The sequence below is a fragment of the Venturia canescens genome, chromosome 2 (genome assembly GCF_019457755.1).
Source record: "Venturia canescens isolate UGA chromosome 2, ASM1945775v1, whole genome shotgun sequence".
NCBI classification, from domain to species: domain Eukaryota; kingdom Metazoa; phylum Arthropoda; class Insecta; order Hymenoptera; family Ichneumonidae; genus Venturia; species Venturia canescens.
The window spans coordinates 21,135,424-21,154,873 of NC_057422.1; the positions used below are offsets into that span (position 1 = coordinate 21,135,424).

Genomic DNA, 19,450 nt, shown 5'->3' on the forward strand with positions numbered 1-19,450 from the left:
ATTTGGAGAAAGTGATAATCGAATTTTTAATTAACCTGAATCGCGATAATGTATCTTAAGATAAAAAGCGTACCTGAGATTTCCGGAACTTCTGTATTGGCTGTACCGTTCTGGCCGCGGCTCCGGGAACTCGATGTTCTCCCGAGGGGTTCGGTCCTTATCGCGAGACTGCTCTCCCTCGTAGAATTGGCGGTAGGCATTTTAAAAACTTTTTCCACAAATGTTTTATATCGCTAATTAAACCGATTTATTTAAAAGAGGTACCCGGGGAGCGTTTAACTGCGCGGAGGCTCCGAAGTGGAAGTTTGGGCAGCAATTCGTTATTATGTTCGAGTTTGGCACAAACGTATATTGTACAAAATCAGATTGAGAAAACTTTGGTTATTTTATTCTTTTTCGTTCACGATGCTTGTTCATTAAATTCGAGCCAAAGTTTCGTCTCGGTGTTTGTCACGGTCACTACCATTTGGTTCCGTGCGGAGAGGTCCCACTCAATCGATATACGAGTTATTCGTCCAAACGATTCTCATTAAGCACTCGGTCACGCGACCAAACGTACAGGAGAAAACACATAGAATTTCACGAAGAATATGCATGAATTTTTAATAGCTATAGCAGCGTTAATAGTCCGTCAGTCGAACTCGATATTCGGAGACCACAAATTTTCGTGGTCCACTCGACCGGAAGATATTGCTCGTTCTACTATCGGAAACAGACAGACGTCATCCACGAAGAGTTTGCATCGGAGCTATGCGATCCTCGATTTTCCTATTTCCTTGATATTCACTCGAGAGGCACTCGAGCCTTTTGCTCTCGATCTATTTTTCACCCTTCACCGAATTCATCCTCACTCGATCCTTGACCCAATGTGTATAGAACGAGCGTCTTATCACGATTTATTTTAAAAAATGATTCCTATTTTTATTATTGTATATTGCAGTCGCTGATCGATAGATGCTGAGTCGAGAAACTTCTCGCGAAAGTATCTCCTCGCATCTTCCTACTTTCGATATCTCGTTTTTTCTTGGCAAAAAGTACTTTCGAGTGTCGTTGGATTTGGTCCCTCCTTTGGCACGTGCTTTATTCTTCTTTTCCTCTTCCTTTTTATTCCGCAGTCGCGTTTAATCGTTCTGTTTCACAGACACTTCCCGTTTCGCTTCGTGCTCTCGAGCCACGTTTTCACCTTCAAAGATATATTTTTCTTTCAAACGTTTACTAATTGTCGAGTAGAAAAAATGGCCGGTACAAAAGGCGAGTCATTTTGCCACGATATGCCGTAAGCCCCTAAAAAGATACTCTCATAAAATGTCTTTTCTTTCTTTTTTCTTCTTCTCACATTCCCTTACAGCCGCTACCAAATTCCACACAAGTTTTATACTTTTGTTTGTCTTTTCTTTGCTGCGATTTTACTTTCGTCGATAAGCTCGCTCTGCTCTTTCCCGAGTATCCTGCGCGCGATCTTTCAGTCCCATTTCTATAGCGGATTTCATTTTTCACTCTCCGTCTCAACTCATCCATTTCGCACCCGGTGCACTCACGCGGTTATCATTGCGTTATTCTTATTACGACTCGTGGCACTGTTAGAGCAAATCTTTTGGCTCACTCGCGCATCAACGCGTCCTGGTCGCGTATCGTCATTATTGTTTGTGACGATAGATTTATTTCAGGTGTTTCCACTTCAAGACGTAGCATAATCGCTGCTAATTTTATTGCTCACTCTAGACGTCTATTTTTTCGTTTTACACCCTGTATTTATCATTTTGTATTAACATTCGGGGCATATTGATTCGGTAGATTCTTCAGGACGATCAATACAATAAATCGAGTCGATGTGTATCGGGCCATCTTGGGCTCGTTTTGAACTTTTATTCGTGGTTGGTGTTTTCTGTCACTGAATTAATTAAAAATCAGTTGCTTCTAGCGCACAGTGAATGTTAACATTCGTTGAATTTCCCAGCATGGTTAATTCGCAGGATCGTTTCTCGTTCTTCGTCTCCTTCATTCTCGTGTTTTTCCTGCAGACGAAAAAGACGGTTCTTTAAAATTCCATAAAATGTAACGGGTCGCGTGGTTGTATTAGCTAAATGAGAAAAAGTAAAATAAAAATGAAGCTATGCGATAAAAATAGACGTGGAATAAAAATAATCACGAACGTGTTGCTCTTTAGTTGACTCGATACTCTCTCGGTTAATTAATCACGCCGCAATTGAAGAGACTCGTTATCGTCGAGATTTGCTTGCAAGTGACGTAAGTGAGGGGTTAACCTACTTTTTTTAATGACTTCGATGACAGAAACTATAGAGTCAAATAATAATTGGTTGTATGGAGCGATTTGTCTTTGACACAGGCGAACTTGCGTCTAAAACTCAACGTCAGACTTTCGGCTCTTTTTCCTATCGCAATTAAAACGCTGAGAGAAATTTGAGTGCGAGCGTTTCTCGAATTGATTGTTAAATTATCCAATTTTAATAAAAATGCAATTCGGAAAGAACATGCAAGTCTCTGAATATCACGCGTTTTCCACGTCCAACATCATCCCTTCATTGGTGTTATTTTTCTTTTATTAAAAACAGGTAACAGCCTTGCCATTCTAGAAGGAAAAATAAAAGCATGTCACGTTTTTACGAAAGCTGGATGCTGATGATAAGTGAAGCGAGATAATCGTGAAACGAGCGCTTCATACGGTTCACGACGATATATCACAGCCAATTATGCGCTCGGAGAAGCTCCGCATTTTACTCTATGAAGGATAAGATGCATACACTATGCAATGCTTGCGAGTGACGTTGTAAAAACCGGTTTTATGGGGCGAGGTTCAATTTCTTTTCGATATCAATGGATCACCCGAGGAAAACCGCAAGAGATTGGACAAATGAAAAACTGGATGCTTCATTTCCCCCTCGTTCACGAGCATTAAAACTTTTTAGAGATTTTAATCATGAACTTAACGAATTCAACACCGCAATTAAAAATAGTTACGATCGATGTGAAAAATAATAATTCCAGTCCTCTTATAAATATCTCATAAAATTTCGTTGCCGAGGCTTATGATATTGGGTCCATGGGTTAAACCCTCGGAAATTTATCCTATACATATATTCTGGATAGTATAGATCACAAACTTAAGATGTCGCGGTGCGAAGCCGTTGGAAAGCGCTTGGCATATTCTTACTTCTTGTGAAAAAGGAAATATATTTTTCGTTCAAGTATCCTGTTGCGTCTGCGGAGTGTCTGCGACAGTTTTCATAAATCATATACCGAAGTCCTCTTCCGATCCCGCCGGCTGCGTAGTCTGTACCGCAAACACTGATTTATTTAGTTTTCTCCGCACCTGAGTTGGAAATTTGAGATTGAATCCGTAACTTGCCTTCCTTTTCCCAAGACACTTGCTATCTTTTATTATTAATGTCGTATAAAGCCGGCTGTCGGGAGTCGAATCAGTATGCCCTTTCCCGAGTGGGTATATATGAATATTTGAATGAACAATTATGACAGAAAAATAGTTTTGGAGTGAGACTTCGTTTACAGAATTTGCGGCGAAATATCTAAACGGACTTTTATGATATTTGTGACGCCAAATACAAATCTGTTCGTAAACTATTTATCGAATCAGTTTTTGAGACCCAATGGTGAGTGGTCCATTGATTGGATCCATATTAATTGGTCGACTAACAATAAAAACTGTTGACCATTGAATTTCTGTTTTCCATTTGAAAAATCAGGACAATCATTTCGATGTGATTTTTCGTTTCGTTCGCAATTCCCATTTTTTTGTACTTCAATAAATTTTGAGACATTATTGCTGGAGCACTAAAATGACATGCATATAATTGGAATCATGAAAAATTAGACGACTGAAATGATTGATTTGACACTTCGTCTAGTTTTTCCTCGAACGCTTTAAAACTTGGACGATTGGAAAGTATGTTGTTCCTAAAAGTAAGTTTAGTAAACATTCGTTCTTGACAGAGTATATAAACGTTGTAATGGCATGGTGTACATTAAAAGAATACAGCTTTTAAGAGAATAGTAAAAAAAACTATTCCGAGGCGGAAAGCAGACATTTTACGATTCATCAGAATGTGCTTTTTGTATGCTTCTTCGCTGTCGAATCGCTTTTCATCCTTAACCCAACATTTTTTTCAGTTTAAAAGCTTGAGAGTGCGAGGCTCCATTGTAAGCTCCTCGAAATCCTTTTACTTTTCATTTTACACAAATGACGAATCCGTTCGTGCACATAGCTTCGTGCAAAGAGGCTCACAATTCAAACGTAATGATTCTCGTGTGTCTGACACTACGCCACAAGTAATAATAATGCGTCCCTTGCATAACCACGCCACACGCTTTTCGCTGGAAATTGTAAACTCTACACACGTATAGAGACTGATAAAGTGAATTTTATGCTCGAATTCACCATGAAATCATAGTTGGACCATAGAAAAAGTAAAAAACTGAAAATCTAATGAAGTTCTTCTTGGAAAACTCTATCGTTTATTCGAAACGAGTGAGCACGCATTCGTCTCGTAATAGCTGAATAAAAGTGATGATACTTTGTTGAAAATATTAAAACTTGGTTTAATCGAATGTTCGATGTGTACCCGATAATGTTTACGAACAAATAATACTGACCGACTAAATTATTTTCACAATTAATCACGCAATTTATTCATTCTGTTATTCTACTATTGATGTTAAAATTCAGTTGCAGAACAATTTCAAAAACTCTACGCTCTCACAGTTTCTTCTATTCAAACGATTATTTTCCAAATGCGATGCTCCCTGTCCAAGCCACACATCTTTTGCGTTGTCTATATTACGCGATAGCTCGTGTAAGCGTTGGCACGATGCAATTTTCGACTTGCGCAACATGCATCATATAACTGTGATCTTTTTGACCGATTTTCTCTCGACTACATCATTTTTTAATATGTACGTACGATGCTTATGTAAAGATCTCGCTTTACGTTGCGTCCGTCAGTGCTGACGTTATTTCACAAGCGAGAATATGCAAAATTTGCACTACCATTTTCGATTCAATACTCTTCAATAGAGAGAGCGGAATTACAGATCGAAGCAAAGTGGATTCACGATTGATCAAACATCCCTGTTTGGGAAAGAATTAATAAATTTGGTGTCTTTTGCTGAAAATTATAATTTCGGAGTATTTTATGTCAATTATGAGTGGTTAATGAGAAGCAAATAGTTGCATAATCCACTGATACTCCATATTATCGCGAATTGGCCATGTTCATCAAAATTAATGTGGAACTTTAGCGTGAGTGGGTTTACCGAACTCGGGAACTTTGCCTTACAGGGTTTTTCTGAAACTATCTTGAGTTGTTCCTTCCCCAAGTTGTAGCTAAAACTCGAGAAACTTAACCAACAGAGGGAACATGCCGCGACTCATTCACGCTAAATTAGAAGGTTACAAGTGCAACGGCCTCTCGAAACTTAAATCACATTGCGCATCGAAGAGCCAACAGTCGATGCAGAAGCGAAATTACGGTTGGCAGTTAAGTGCCACGGTATCATTTGCCCATTCGAGTAATAATAGATTGCCATTTCGATTATTGTTAATCGATATCGTAATTTTTAGCCGTGAGATGCGGGATGCTGGCTCGCGTTTATCACGTCCACGATGCTCTGTATACTCGAGAGAAATGAAACGCGAGCACCGGTACGACTAGATTTCCATGGAAACGTGGGGTGAAGATACGATCCGAGAGCGAGAGAGAGAGAGAGAGAGAGAGAGAGAGAGAGAGAGAGAGAGAGAGAGAGAGAGAGAGAGAGAGAGAGAGAGAGAGAGAGAGAGAGAGAGAGAGAGAGAGAGAGAGAGTGGAGGAGAGGAAAAGAGAGAAACGCGGGGGTCAGAGGGTGAGAGACAAGCCTACACACATAAATTTGAACACCGAAAAATCGACGATCCGTGCGTGAACATAGCACGCAAGGGATAAACATTTTTGAGGCGGAGACGTTGCTGAGGAATCTTCTGAAGAATAAACAAAAGACTGGACTGAGCCCTCTAATAAATCCGATGAAAGTTCAAGCCCAATGAATGACTCCTCAAAGACAAAAGACAAAATTAATCCTGAGAATCTCCGAGGTGCTTTTCATGCGATAGAACGAACTGATCCTTTTAAGGGGGTGGACTCTTACTCCGAATATACTCACAGCTTTGTAAATCAATTCCGTTGAGCACTGGTATATCCTTAAAAACGGTGAAAATACCGTCAATTGACAAACAGTTGATAGGACTAAAAAACTTTAACACAATTCGGATGTTTGATAAGAAGCATCGAATGAGTGCGATTATGAAAAAAATGTCAGAAACCACCATGGTAGTCGTGGAGCTTTGACGACATTGCGATGTAAACGCTCAGGCGGTGAGAGTAGCACTGCGAGTTTGAGAATTGAGCGTGGGTGAATTTCCGGACGCAGGGGGGCGCGGCGGTCAGGATTAGCCACAGGTTGCGCCCGCCTCGTTCACGCAGCAGACTAAGAGCTTCCATATACGTATATATACAACACTTCAATATCGATATCCAATTAATAAAGGGGGGTTAACTACTCGCGACTGAGATACTAAAATATCTGAACTCAGACATTTCGTTTCTAAATGTGAGTCTGCAGCGGTATCCATCACGAGAGACAGAAAAAGAGAGACGAAGAGACGTACAAGGGTGGAGAATGTGTGGGGAGTTCTCGTCCTAAAATTTGAAGGGGGGATTTACGGGCATAGTACGAAGCCGACTAGGAAGAAGAGGAGCTAGAAAAATTCGACGTGAATCGAGGCTTCGGGGAGCGTTGAATCCCTCGAAAACGAAGCGCCCTTTTCCTGAAGCTTTTGTCACTGCAGCCTGCGTCCCTTCTTTTCCCCTATTCTTTTATCTACACTTTCGTTGCCCGCCATCATCCCTTTGCCCAGAAGCATTTATGCCTTGGCTCGCTCTTTCGTTATCGCCGCCCTTCAAAGGGATGACATCTTGACTGAATTCGAAAATTGCATAATAGCAAGCTACGAAAGTCGACTGACTTTGCAACCGCGCTATGCAAGTTCGACCATATTTTCTTATCGGCTCAAATGTTCTTATCGCATTAATATCGATAAGACTTCTTCAGTTTCACAAAGACCACCAGAATTGTCATTTCGAATCATTCGGCCTGTACCCGCTTTGTGATATTGACGGAGAGACGCGTGGACAAAAACGACGATTTCAAGATGATGGGAGTAAGTAAAATGCGCTCTGGAACCACGGGACTAATTTCAGACCTCGAGTGCACGTTGAGTCGTTTTTATTTCTCTGCTCCCCTGCTCGAAACGAAACACGATTGATCGCCATTCCTCTTTCCGATGCTCTGAGAATATACGTCTATACATATTTGTATACGTCCGTGTGTGCTCTACGAATGTGCATTTTGAGAGCATTATTTTGATAGTCGGCTCTTGTGTTCCGAGTGAAGCTGCTAACCGGAAGTTCAACGTGTCACTCGCCGAATACGGAAACTATTTGAAAATGTTCGACGCACGAGCAAGTCTCGTTTTTACTGTGTTCGCAAATGTGTCACTTGTCAATATTCCGGAAAAGTTCGATAACCGTGTTATAAGCGAAAGAAATGATATTTTCATGCGACGAGAGAGTTTCAGCAGTTTGTACAGTGAAAGTATCAATGTTTTTGCACGTGCTTGCAGATGTATTTTCACTTCGGCGTAGCCGAAACGATACTCTTCTCGGTATGGAGAACCACCGACGTGCAAGGTATCGTGGGCTCGATGATTGGGATCGTTCTTCTGGCTGCTATTTACGAAGGACTCAAAAATTATCGGTGCGATTGGTATTTTTATTTTTTTATTGGACTAAACTTTGTCGCAAGAGTCTTTTCAAGGATGCGATTTAATTCATGGTTTCAGAGAACATCTTTATGTCAATACTATGATCTCGGCAAAGGCCAGCGGTAAACGACGATCACGAAGGTTAATTGCAACCAAAAAGTAGCATTTTATTCCCTTTCAGATGTAAACCGCCATTTTTTATAACAATATTTTCATGTTACAGGGATATTTTATTTTCGGGAATACACTTTTATCAAACTATTCTTCACATGATACAATTCGTTATTGGATACTTCCTGATGTTCATCTTCATGACGTACAACGTCTGGCTGGCACTCGCAACCGTCATTGGCACTGGTTTGGGATATTGGCTTTTTTCTTGGAACAAACTCACGAGCGAGAACAACGATTGTTGCGGCTGAAATAGGCCCCTTCTTCCAAGCACTCATTTTATGGTGGAAAGACTGACTTTTGATGATTCCAACTCGAAGCAAAGGATCCAAAGAATGTACTGAGCTTGAATAAACGTAATAACGGATTTTTTTTTCAATTGTGAATCCACACAAATGAACTACTCTTTTGGTGAAATGTTTTTTAACGGATTCGTTCCTTCATGCATTAAATTCATGCGCACGTCTGTAATAAAAATGTTTTTCAACATCGCGTCAATGGCACAATATTAAACATATGGGAGCTCTTTTTTCATCCTTGACTCGACATGAAAACTGATGTTGCACACTTCATGCTGGTGAAACTCACCGAATAATTTCTATTCATGGCCTAAATATGGGAAGCCACTTCTGTACAAATAACCGTAATGAATGTAAGGAATGTCGCTGATATTTCGTAAGGAAGGCATTAGATTGTATCGTGTATGAAGGCCTCAGTGGGAATCCATATTTTTATCTGTAATTCTATTTTCAACGATAAGAATCTCTCTCGTTCGGCTGTAAGTTTATTTGAAGACACACTATACAAAAATTGTAGTTCGATTTTGATAAAATTGATAAATTCATGCGTTTTTAATTTCATGATTTTTCTTCCGAAAAAACCTATTCGATCGGATCAGCGAGGGCCGGATGTAGATATCTACGGCCGAGTATTTGATCAAAATTGAAACGATTGTATCTCTTTATACCAACTCGGAGTACGTGTTATCTTTCACGAGTCGTTTCTTTTATCTTTCATACTGTATCGGTCCGTTTATACTCGTTCTTTGCTTTCTCTCCAAACACCGCTGGTTGAGTACATCAGTACATTCTCGAATTCCCAACGAATATACTCGCGCTCGAAGCGAACGTTATTACGCTCAATTATTATCAAGCACAAAATGTCCAGTAATTTTGCTAGTACGAATGAGATTTGCGGTTGTGACAAAAGTGAAAAATCGTTGGGTCAACTCATCCTCAGCTGGGATAAATTCAACTTAACGGTCTGGTTGGGGTTCATTGTCTCGTTCATCATCTGGGGTATCGCTTTTTTCGCTGCTTACCAACCCGCTCCGAAACAAGATGGTGGCGGCTCAATGGGCCCTGATATGCACCATAACATGTCAATGCGGGCGATGTTCTGATCGAAATCATGGACCAAACAGTCACCAGGAATGGAAGTATGGATAATGTATAAACAAAATCAAAATTTCGTATGAGTGCAGCACAAAAGTTTTCTAGCTCTTACAACGTTGATTTTCAGTCTTTTTCTGCAAGTAATTGTAATAGTTTTTTTTTCAGAACGTTTTGATCGATGAAAGAGGATAATTGAAGATGCACACTTCACACAAAAAATGACGACTTGACAGAATGTAGAAATAGTGGCTGAAAAATGAAATAACGATTTTGCATATTGAGTATTGTAACTATTTTTTTGGTCGGATATACTAAATTTATGTGCTCGAGCTATCGATTTATCGTACATTCCTGTATGGGTTACGAAAGTATATCGAGACCTTTTTTCGTCGACCAAACTCACCGTTCAAAGATTCACGAGTTTGAGCCTCTTGAAAAATGCATGCTCGACGTCCACCGTGAATTTGGTCCAGAGGAAGACTAAATAAACAATGAATATCGAAAAATTTATGCGGAGTCCCGTTACGTTATCGATTGTTATTGAAATGTTGAATCTGTATTGCGAGCTTAGTATATTTTACAAACGAAAATAAAAAAACCGATTGAACAACAACGGAACCTCGAATGTTTTGGCACCAAATTTTTTCTTTCACGTTCGAAAAGACCGGACGTAATCCATTAGAGAAAGAACCAAGATTGCATTTGGGAATTGGACGTAACAGTGGGATTTTCTCTGGACGATGGAGAATAAAAGCGAATTGTACGAAAAATAGAATGGTGCTGTTAGTTTTGGCTTGGTCTTGAAAGCCCCATTCAGAAACCCCGTCGTTTGACACGCTGCCTTTTTACTTTTCTAAATTCGCCTTTACTTTTAACCCTAATATTAATCGACTTTATATACAACTAAAATTACCGTTCAATATTTTTTCTGGAAAAAAAACAATACCAGAAAAAGTGTTCAACTTTTTTCCGTCACTCAGTCGTATTTTGTTGATTGTTGTAAAATTTTGAACGAATTCACGGTTTAAAAGCGAGCTGGAATAAAAGTTTCAGAAATAATTCAATATGACTATAGCGGAGTAGTTAATTAATTGGCAATGAAATCTTGCGTTCTGAGGATAAAATTATAAGCGGAGCACATGGGGTTTATGGCTGTTTCTCAGTTGGTCGGTTCACCTGAGACGCAATGTGTCCCGGCACCTGCGGTATATTCGTATAATTCGTGTGTCCTGGGGTGACCTGTGACCTGAATTGTCGTGAAACCGGAAGCAATGAATACACCGTTGTGTCGTCGTTATTCAAGAGTGTGGTATGTACGAGTGGTCTCGTACTCGCTATGCGGAATTTCTCTAAATACCAAACGTCGGTCCTTAATTCCAAGCAAAGTCGGACCGCATAGTTTATCAGGTTGTGAAACCGTAGGTAATCAAGACAAGTGGAGAGTTGACTATTCCCTAAATTAACTATTATGGGATGTGCAGTTGAACTGCATCAGTGCTCAGAACATCGTGTCACTTTTACGAAATGTTGTATCGATCGAAAGATCGACGAAGTTATAAAAAATGTAAAGTATGATATTCCTAGATTGAGCGAGCGCGGCGAGCAGAGTTTTATTTCAGTCTTGCAGGTTCTCAAGCACGTCGTACAAGAATACGTCAAAAATGAAATTCATCAAAAACTATAACTGCGTTCGACTTGGTGAGGTTTCATTTGGTGCAATGTTATAAAAAGATTTTCCAAGAGAAAGCCAACATTTCTCGTTTGACAATGACAATAAGAAATTCTTGTTTATAATTACTAATTTACTAAACATTGACGCAGCATTATTTCTTGGTGACGCTGGGGCAAGTAGAGAATGTGACATGCCTTCAGAAGGGACCGATTTGCATGTTGTTAAGGAAAGACATTCCTGCAATTTAGAGGTAGAAACTACATTGCTAAGGGGAAAGTTTTCTCTCAGGTCGTTACGGCAACAGAAATATCCTGCTTAGTAGTATCGTGTGTTTCTCGTTGTTGTTCAATTGCTCGGAGTCTCTGTTAGTCCTTTTTGCACGTGCGCAAATAATCACAAAGGAAATAAAGTAATTAAGAGTGATAAAGAGGGTTGGAAATAAGGAGGAAAGGATGGTCGGAGGTAAATTGAGTAATCGTGAGGCCCTACGCCCTTCTAATATACATATATACGCGTATAAAACTCGGGTAGCATACGCTCGTTCGTCTGGTCGATACTGGCGTCGGCTTCCCTGGAAATCCGTAGGTATAGCACCTTCCACGCAGCACCCTTGCTGGGCCAACGAAACTTTATCTCTCGCAGTGTCCATTCTATGTTTCATCCCGATTTCAACCGGAATTGCCACGATATGGCCCACAATATCGATTGATAGTAAGCAGAGAGCCTTAAGCCGCACGTTTTAACACCCTGAGTGATGTGGTCGAAGTCCTCGTAGTCTAGTTTGCCAGCACTGGACCATCCCATCCGAGGGATGCACACCTTCGTGGAGTACAAATTGCCAGTAGGGTGTCACTACCATTCTCTCTCTCTCTTTCTCTCTCTCTCTCTCTCTCTCTCTCTCTCTCTCTGCCGCACTATCTTCTCTGTCGCTCGTTAAGGCTGGTACTGTAATTACGGTTGTTGCTTAACCGAGGGCTTCTCTCAGTTATCGTTAAGGCCTCTGTCTACATAACTTTGCACGTAGTCTCGGGTTACTGCGTGATCGACGTAATCCACTGAGACAAACCGCACAAACGTCGAGCAAATTAACCGGCCAGAGATAATTTGAATTATGAAAACGTGCTTAAGGGTGAATGATACAAAAGTCGAAATAATTAGAAATTGATGAAATTTGGTGATAATGTTCTTCAACGTCAAGTGCGAAAACACAATTTTTTTCAAAATTTTCTTCTGTTTAGTTATCGAGTAATTACGCATTGAAGCAGATTTCTTATGCCTGGAATGTATACCTATATATATGGAAACGCTATGCTTATACACGTGAACTTTAGTGATCAATTACTCGATAACTGTACAGAAGAAAAATCTTAAAAAATTTTTATTGTCAAATTTGGCACTAAAGAATATGTTCACCAAATTTTATAAAATTCTGATCATTTTGAATTTTTTTATATTTTTAGCATGGTTTAGCATGGCAACATTGTATCGCCTGTGCAATATATCCTTAAGGAGTTTCGGTACAAAAGTCAAAATATTAAGAAATTGATCAAATTTGGTGATAATGTTCTTCAACATCAAGTGCGAAAACACAAATTTTTTCAAAATTTTCTTCTACTTAGTTATCGAGTAATTACGCATTAAAGCAGATTTCTTATGCCCGGAATGTATGCCTATATATATGGAAACGCTATGCTTATACACGTAAACTTTAGGGATCAATTACTCGATAACTGTGTAGGAGAAAAATCTTAAAAAATTTGTATTGTCAAATTTGGCACTAAAGAATATGTTCACCAAATTTTATAAAATTCTAAACTTTTTGAAATTTTTTATGTTTTTAGCATGGTTTAGCATGGCAATATTGTATCGCCTGTACCGAAACTCCTTAAGTCGAACAAATGTTATCGAAATTAATGAGCAAACCTAGCAGAATCCGAATTCATCTATAATTATTGTATTAACTCAACTGTATGAAAATTTCTCTAAATTATCATACAGATTCCAATATTACTGCATCGAGTTGATAATATAAACGCGCTCGTGTATGTGTGTGTGCGCGCTTGCTATCAAATGTTTGTTATCTTGAGTAATTTTGAAGCTTCTCATTGTGTCGAACTGTCAATTTGATTCATACGTATTTGTTTATGCAAAAAATTCCAGTTTTGCACTGTTCATATGTTGATTTTTATTTTTTCTTGTTGCCTCATTCCGCTCGTTCATTGTGAATCACTTTTCTATATAAACAAGATCAACGACAGAACTTCGTTCCAATAGTACTTGAGGATAATAGCGAAAAATAAGGTCATACCTGTCATTAAAAGCGTTCTGAGTTGTTGAAGCATAAAGGCTGTCATATCCCTGGACCCAGTCGGCTCATTCTACCGAAGTCATTGAATCTGAGAGACTGTTGGGACACGAGGCAGATTGAAACTTGTAATCAACACTCTATGCTTTCATGTTTATACGAACGTTGACAAAAGCTTAATGAGGTGCTTGAAAAATTCATACTGGTCACAGTTGAACATAATACATGTTCACATGTGCACACACGTGCTCATGGGACTGTATAATTCGCTTCGGATGAACTGTGCAGAGAAGCAAAAAAAGTTACGCCGCTTCTCCGGTTTCCCGATATCAATTAATTGGGCGATTTTTTTCATCGTCGACCGCGATCCTCTTTTCATCAAATTCCACGCAACTGTTGCTCTCCCTGCTACTCAGTGCACCGGAGAATATTTCTTTAGAACTCAGAACCACGTTTGAACCCTGCTCTACTTTCCCTCCGGGTTTCTCTCGCCCTGCACACGCTTTCCTCGCCCTTTCCTCTGCGTGCTCGGGCAGTAATTAAAGTTGAGTGCCCCGCCGTAATTCGATATATGGAAAGTAAAGTGTAAATGAGAATCGCGCCATACGGAACGTCCGTTCACTACACCCTGTCGGCTTGTAAAACAATTTGGCAGAACTCCAAGGCGTCTCCGTCCATACGCGACGTAACTACTCATCGTGGACCGCTCGCTCGCTCGGCAACTTGTTACTTCGGGATGCAGGCAGCTCATACGTTTTCTTTTTCATTCCGATTAACGATAGCTACTGATTAACAATGATGCGATTGTTTCGCGTTGCATGTGCCGCTTCTTGTGCCTCGAAGCGAAGTGCAGAAGTTCTCTTATTTTTGCAGATTACTTGATCTGCATAAGAAAACTTATTATGACTTTGTCGAAACAATTAGTCGTCGTTACCGTTGTAAAACATTTGAGATTTTATTGCGACTGCCATTTGAACGTTTCGCGCTCCCCGATTCAGAAGCTACAGCCATCTCTTGCACTTGCAAAGAACTTCTGTGTCGCTCTCAAAAGAAAGTCTCGATGGCAAACCCTGCTTGGAGCAGAGGTGACTGTTGGTTAGAATGAAGGTTCGACGCGCTGGAAAGACTCCCTCTCTTTGCTCACGACCTGCTGAAGCAGATTATTGATTTTATAACGCGCACTATCCGCCAAGTATTTCGTTAGATGTCAGCATTGAAAACACAAACGTTGCTCACTGCTCGTAAGCATGAAATCTGTTTTTAACGAGCAACGGGCTTCTTTAAAAAATCTAACAGAAACCCGAAACTCACATCATCCGAACTCAACATCAACTATAATGATAATAGAACGATTCAAACTTGAATTGCACGAATATGTGGCTTTACACATTTCGTCAGTTAACGCGGTCGAAACACGTGTTTAAGAACACAAATTTATGCGAATATTGAAAATGTTGAAATTACCAATAATATGGCTAAGAGGTACGTGCACCTCATTGAAAAACAAGGAAGTAATACGACATTTCATGACGCCGTGGAACGATAGCATCAATCACACCGTTCGGAGGCATTTGATTGATGCTCGTACTTTCGTCGAGTACGAGGACTTTTAAACCAGCTCATATTTATTTGTTTTTTTTTTTTTTTGCGGAAGTGCTATGTGTGGGAGTAAAGCGTGGGAAAGATGGCCGCCGACAATGAATGGCGTTGATTGAACGCTCACGCAACCACTTGAGATGTATTTTGGACTCTCGGAAGTGTTGAATGTTGGGCTGTTTAATACATGCATGGGTATATAATTTTGAGAATCCAATATCGATGTACATTCCTCCATGCACAGATCGCTGAATGCGTGCTGAATAAAATCAGCTCGTGGCGATGGATTGACGTCGATAAAAGCAGGAAAGCGTCGGCCCTTAGGGGGCTAAAAATTCATTCGAAATGTCCGAGGGAGCTTCGAAAGGCGGAACTCTCTGTTCCATAGCGGAAGAATTCTTTGCTAACGATCATACTGACCAGCTACTTTTGCGCGAACAAAAATAACAGTGACGACCATCATAAAAAGGCTCGTTCGAGCGACAATAACTACGGAGGTTTCGATAAAAACACGCGGAACTTGTTGGAACAAAATAGCCTCCTGATTCGCCTGGTTCGTGTACCGACCGAAATACTGCTGCTCGGAGAAAAAATGAGAAATAAGGAGGAGAAAAAATAGAAATTACGACACTCAAGATTGGCGGTGCGTGTCAGCAAGAGAAATTTCTTTCGTCATTCCTTCTGTGACCGATCAGCAAAATGTCTTATAGGGCAATCAGAGTGATAATCTATCGGAACCGTGGTAAGAATAAAAAATTGCCTCGTTCACTTGCACTCAGGTTTGGAATACCACGGCGAACCCACGAATCAGCACAGTTTATAGGTTCAGCGAAAATGTATAAATTCGTGCAACGCATGTAGAATTTCTCCGATTTTCTATGTGCAAAAGGTACACGCAAATTTCTGGAGGAAAAAAATCGGTTCCGAACGAGAAGCATCGGGCGATACGAGTATGCAAACACCTCAGAAGACGATACGAACGCGTGTAATAATAGCTTGGACTTTTTTTGTGCGAACTGCTGCGACTCTTTTGCATGCTGTGTATGTATATATTCAATGTTGCGACCTTGGCCTCGAGCGATGTACGCGGTGCTAAATAACGTAAAAAACATACAACGCTGTGTGCAACACTCGGACACGCGATGCAATATGAAAGCTCTTATGAGTAAAAATCACCGTGATACCTATATCGAGATAAAAGCGTAGTACTTACTGCGGTCACCGTTTTGTTAACGCTACTGCCGTACATCGAGTAGTCCTCATTTTCGTATGGTCGTGTGTAAATATTTATATCTCAAAGAGAGAGAGAGAGAGAAAAAATTAGAGTGGAAAGAAACAGAGCGAGCAATTTTCAAGGTACTCTGCTTCGATTGTGTTACATTCGAGTACATTCATCAAGAGAATGAATCTCGTTCAATATTCTCATACTGTTTTTTAAGGGATATTATACGTTCTGTGAAACTTGCAGAAAGCGCAAGTTCGATTCAATCGGGATGGAGTAATTATGTTTGAATATCGGTCGATTTTCCTGATGCAACGCTAAGAAAAAAGTCATTGGAACAATGAAATGTGATATTATCGGGTACCAATGAAGTATACGATCATCGCAAGGTTAAACGTGATTAAAGGAACAAAGGAGTTTTAGATCAAACTGCAGATTCATTCTCTTGGAAAACATCGCAGTTGAATGAAGAAAACTTTTCCAATAACATCAATTTGCTATTGAATCAAACATTTTTATTCTCAGTGAAGAGGATTCCGCGTTTATTATTAATTTCCGTTGATCTGTGCTGATATATCGGATAATGAATATGTAAAATCGATTCGATGTTGCCCAATAACTTGTTAAGGAGAAAATATAATTGAAAGCAAAAATTATTCGCACTTGGTTCCTTTGTGAACGGAGATAAGTCATCTTTTTTCCGTACAAAGTTCATCCTTCTCGGTTTCCTCGCTCATTTCTTATCTATTTATCTTCCAACCTCTCTCTCTTTCTCTTTTTCTCTCTGTCTATTCTCTTTCTATAGCTGTTTTATTGTCTTCCGGTGTTGAGACAAGTGGCTGACCCATTTTGAGAACTTCGGGCAAGACCGGGTAAGTTGCTTTAGAGCTTTATCGGTTATCTATCGAGTTAGCGTGCGACCTTTCGCATTCTTCTTAGTCACTAATACTCGCGTACAGGACCTACCTATAAAAATAATGTCGATCACTAGTGCTGTCTTGATAAAGAAAAAAATGAAAGGCAAATTGATTGACAGTTAGGAAAATGAATGGCATCGATATCCAATGAAGCCGGAGGCTAAAACATGCTTTCTCTCATGGCCATAATCGATTTTTTTAATGGGCTCCTACCTTGAATTAAAAACAAACCTTTGTGTATCGTTGATAAACTAGTCACAAAGTCATTATGATAAATGCAATGCCATTAAACCGATTGGTATTTGCTTACAAATAAGAAAATATAAAATTCACAGAAATCTTACAAAAAGGAATATAAAAATCCAAAAGATAATAAAATCCCGATATTATATTCCCAAATAATCAACGACTTTTAACGCCAGCTTTCTGTCCCTTCCAAAATCTGATTACACCAGTCGACATCGCAGGAGACTTTGATAGACGACATCACGTGATATCGCCTTCATGCACCCTCTGCATGATCGAGTCTGCTTTGCCAGGGTATAACATCCTACCAGAAAATCTACTTACTGGCCATGTGTAATTACAGGCATTAATTTAGTTTGCCTTGTTCGTGTACTATCAAACTCTGCAAACCCCAACCTGATATTATATATGAAGCTTGCATGTGAAAATCGATGTCGCTGTTCTCCGTTGGTTCAACTTTTTGGTTTTTCAGGAGTGTTATCGATATTTTTTACAATTGGTAAAGGAATTTCGATGGTTCGATCAACTTTTTAAGGTTTTCCTTTCGTACGACTGTATTTTTTGGTGGTGCAAATTGGAGTACTCGAAATTTGGACTGATTCTTAACCTCTGAGAAGTCGCGGTTATATAAGAAAAGCTTCTGCTTCTGCCATTTTTCCATCTTCAATCGTTAATATCTCTTTTGAACATTTGGCAACCCTTTATTTTTATCGTCGCTATGAATTCCTTACATTTTTTTCTATCTGCGAGACAGTTTGTATCAGGTATCTAGAATTATTTAGTATATGAATTATTGAATAGAAATGTAGTGATGATGAAATCTCCACACGGAGAGAAAAAAATAGTTAGAATTACTATGCTGCCATGGTATTGGGGTTCTAAATCACCCATTTTGGAGGTTCTTACCAAAAATATTGTAATTTAAATAAAGTTTAAATAAAAATTTAAATAAAATATTGTAATTTAAACAAAGGTTTAAGCTGTGCTATTTTTTCCTAACATAGTTCACCAAGGAAACGTTGTAAAATTTATGTTGACTCGATGATGAACTGTCGAGTAGACTTATTATGCCGTTTTGCTATACTTAGTACTGTATTCACAATTGAAATTTACAGTTGAACATAATAAAACTTGAGGAGCTCGAACACAAGCATCGATCATACGCCAAAGTGTTGAGAAATTTACTATGGTAAATAACAGAATTTCATTCGCGATTGTACGATAACATGCCGATATACATGTGTACTGATGTATTTATTTTGACATCACTCATCAATTTTCATTGAGTCGCTTCACAAAAAATTACTACGTATGTTCGTAAGAATTAATAAATATTACCGATATAGAACCCTAATTCTATGGCACCATAGTAGTTTTTAGTGAAATTTTATCTCCGTGCATAAGCTCCCGTATAAATTTTACGATTTTTGTAGTTTTAATTCTCCATTAAATGTTCGATAACCTGACCTGAAATTTCGCATGCACTTTTACATTACTGTAATTTAAAGTCAGCTAAATGTTAAAGTCAGAATATTCAGGTTCGTGAAAGGAATACCTTAAATGATGTTCCTTTGAGCTTACCACGAATAAAGCTCCAACCAGAGAATTCATCTGTGTCGAAAAAAAGAATGTAATTTTTGTAATATTCGTGCAAAAATCCTTGACACACAATTCGAAGTTGCGTTGAAGTTCTCACTGATAAAACATCAACGCTCGTTAGTGTTAAATTTACTGTTTCCACAATTAGGAGATCCTTGACCCACCTCAATTTTTTTCTGTACTATCACAAATTCCCCTACGAAAAGAAGGCTAGTTATATTTATCACGTGCTAAGATCATGGCACTCATGTTTCTCATCAGGTTTTCGTATTCTTTAACGATCTGTGATAAATTTTCATCCCCGAATCGTTATTCTTTATATTATTCCATTAAATCGTGCACTATATATACGCCCGTTCACACCCATACTGCTATATTTGTTACCTAACTTTTCAACTATTCCTCAGCTCCGAATATATGGAGTCATTTCCGATTTATTCTGACGTGACATTCTGCTTTCTGTCACGAATACGGAGCTTAATCGTTTAGGAGCAAAA

At 39.2% G+C, this 19,450-nt stretch overlaps 2 protein-coding genes across 5 annotated transcripts in view; one reads left to right on the forward strand and one right to left on the reverse strand.

Moving 5' to 3' along the window:
• Positions 1-6,507, reverse strand: part of LOC122406133 (endoplasmic reticulum aminopeptidase 2-like) — a 36,797-nt gene extending 30,290 nt beyond the window's left edge. Inside the window, exons 1-2 of the mRNA XM_043411381.1 lie at positions 6,172-6,507; positions 74-2,015 (exon numbers count right to left, since the gene is read on the reverse strand). Of these exons, the coding sequence (XP_043267316.1) occupies positions 74-200 (127 nt within the window). The 5' untranslated portion in view covers positions 201-2,015; positions 6,172-6,507. The remainder of the gene's footprint in view (positions 1-73; positions 2,016-6,171) is intronic.
• Positions 6,508-6,817: 310 nt separating this feature from the next.
• Positions 6,818-10,021, forward strand: LOC122406135 (high affinity copper uptake protein 1-like). 4 transcript variants are annotated; one of them, XM_043411387.1, is made up of 5 exons: positions 6,818-7,228; positions 7,691-7,824; positions 7,910-7,972; positions 8,055-9,451; positions 9,550-10,021. In XM_043411387.1, the coding sequence occupies exons 1-4, from the start codon at positions 7,220-7,222 to the stop codon at positions 8,251-8,253; spliced, it is 405 nt and encodes a 134-aa protein (XP_043267322.1). In that variant the 5' UTR covers positions 6,818-7,219; the 3' UTR covers positions 8,254-9,451; positions 9,550-10,021. The 4 variants fall into 4 exon arrangements, with proteins under 4 accessions (XP_043267322.1, XP_043267320.1, XP_043267319.1 ...); XM_043411385.1 differs by having other exon boundaries at positions 9,562-10,021; XM_043411384.1 differs by having other exon boundaries at positions 8,055-9,440.
• The last annotated feature ends 9,429 nt before the right edge of the window (positions 10,022-19,450 follow it).

Bases quoted from the DNA above. Each gene is read 5' to 3' on its own strand.
- LOC122406135 (XM_043411387.1), top strand. The intron at 7,825-7,909 runs GTGCGATTGGTA...TCATGGTTTCAG, and splicing joins GAAGGACTCAAAAATTATCG to AGAACATCTTTATGTCAATA. The intron at 7,973-8,054 runs GTTAATTGCAAC...TTCATGTTACAG, and splicing joins GGTAAACGACGATCACGAAG to GGATATTTTATTTTCGGGAA.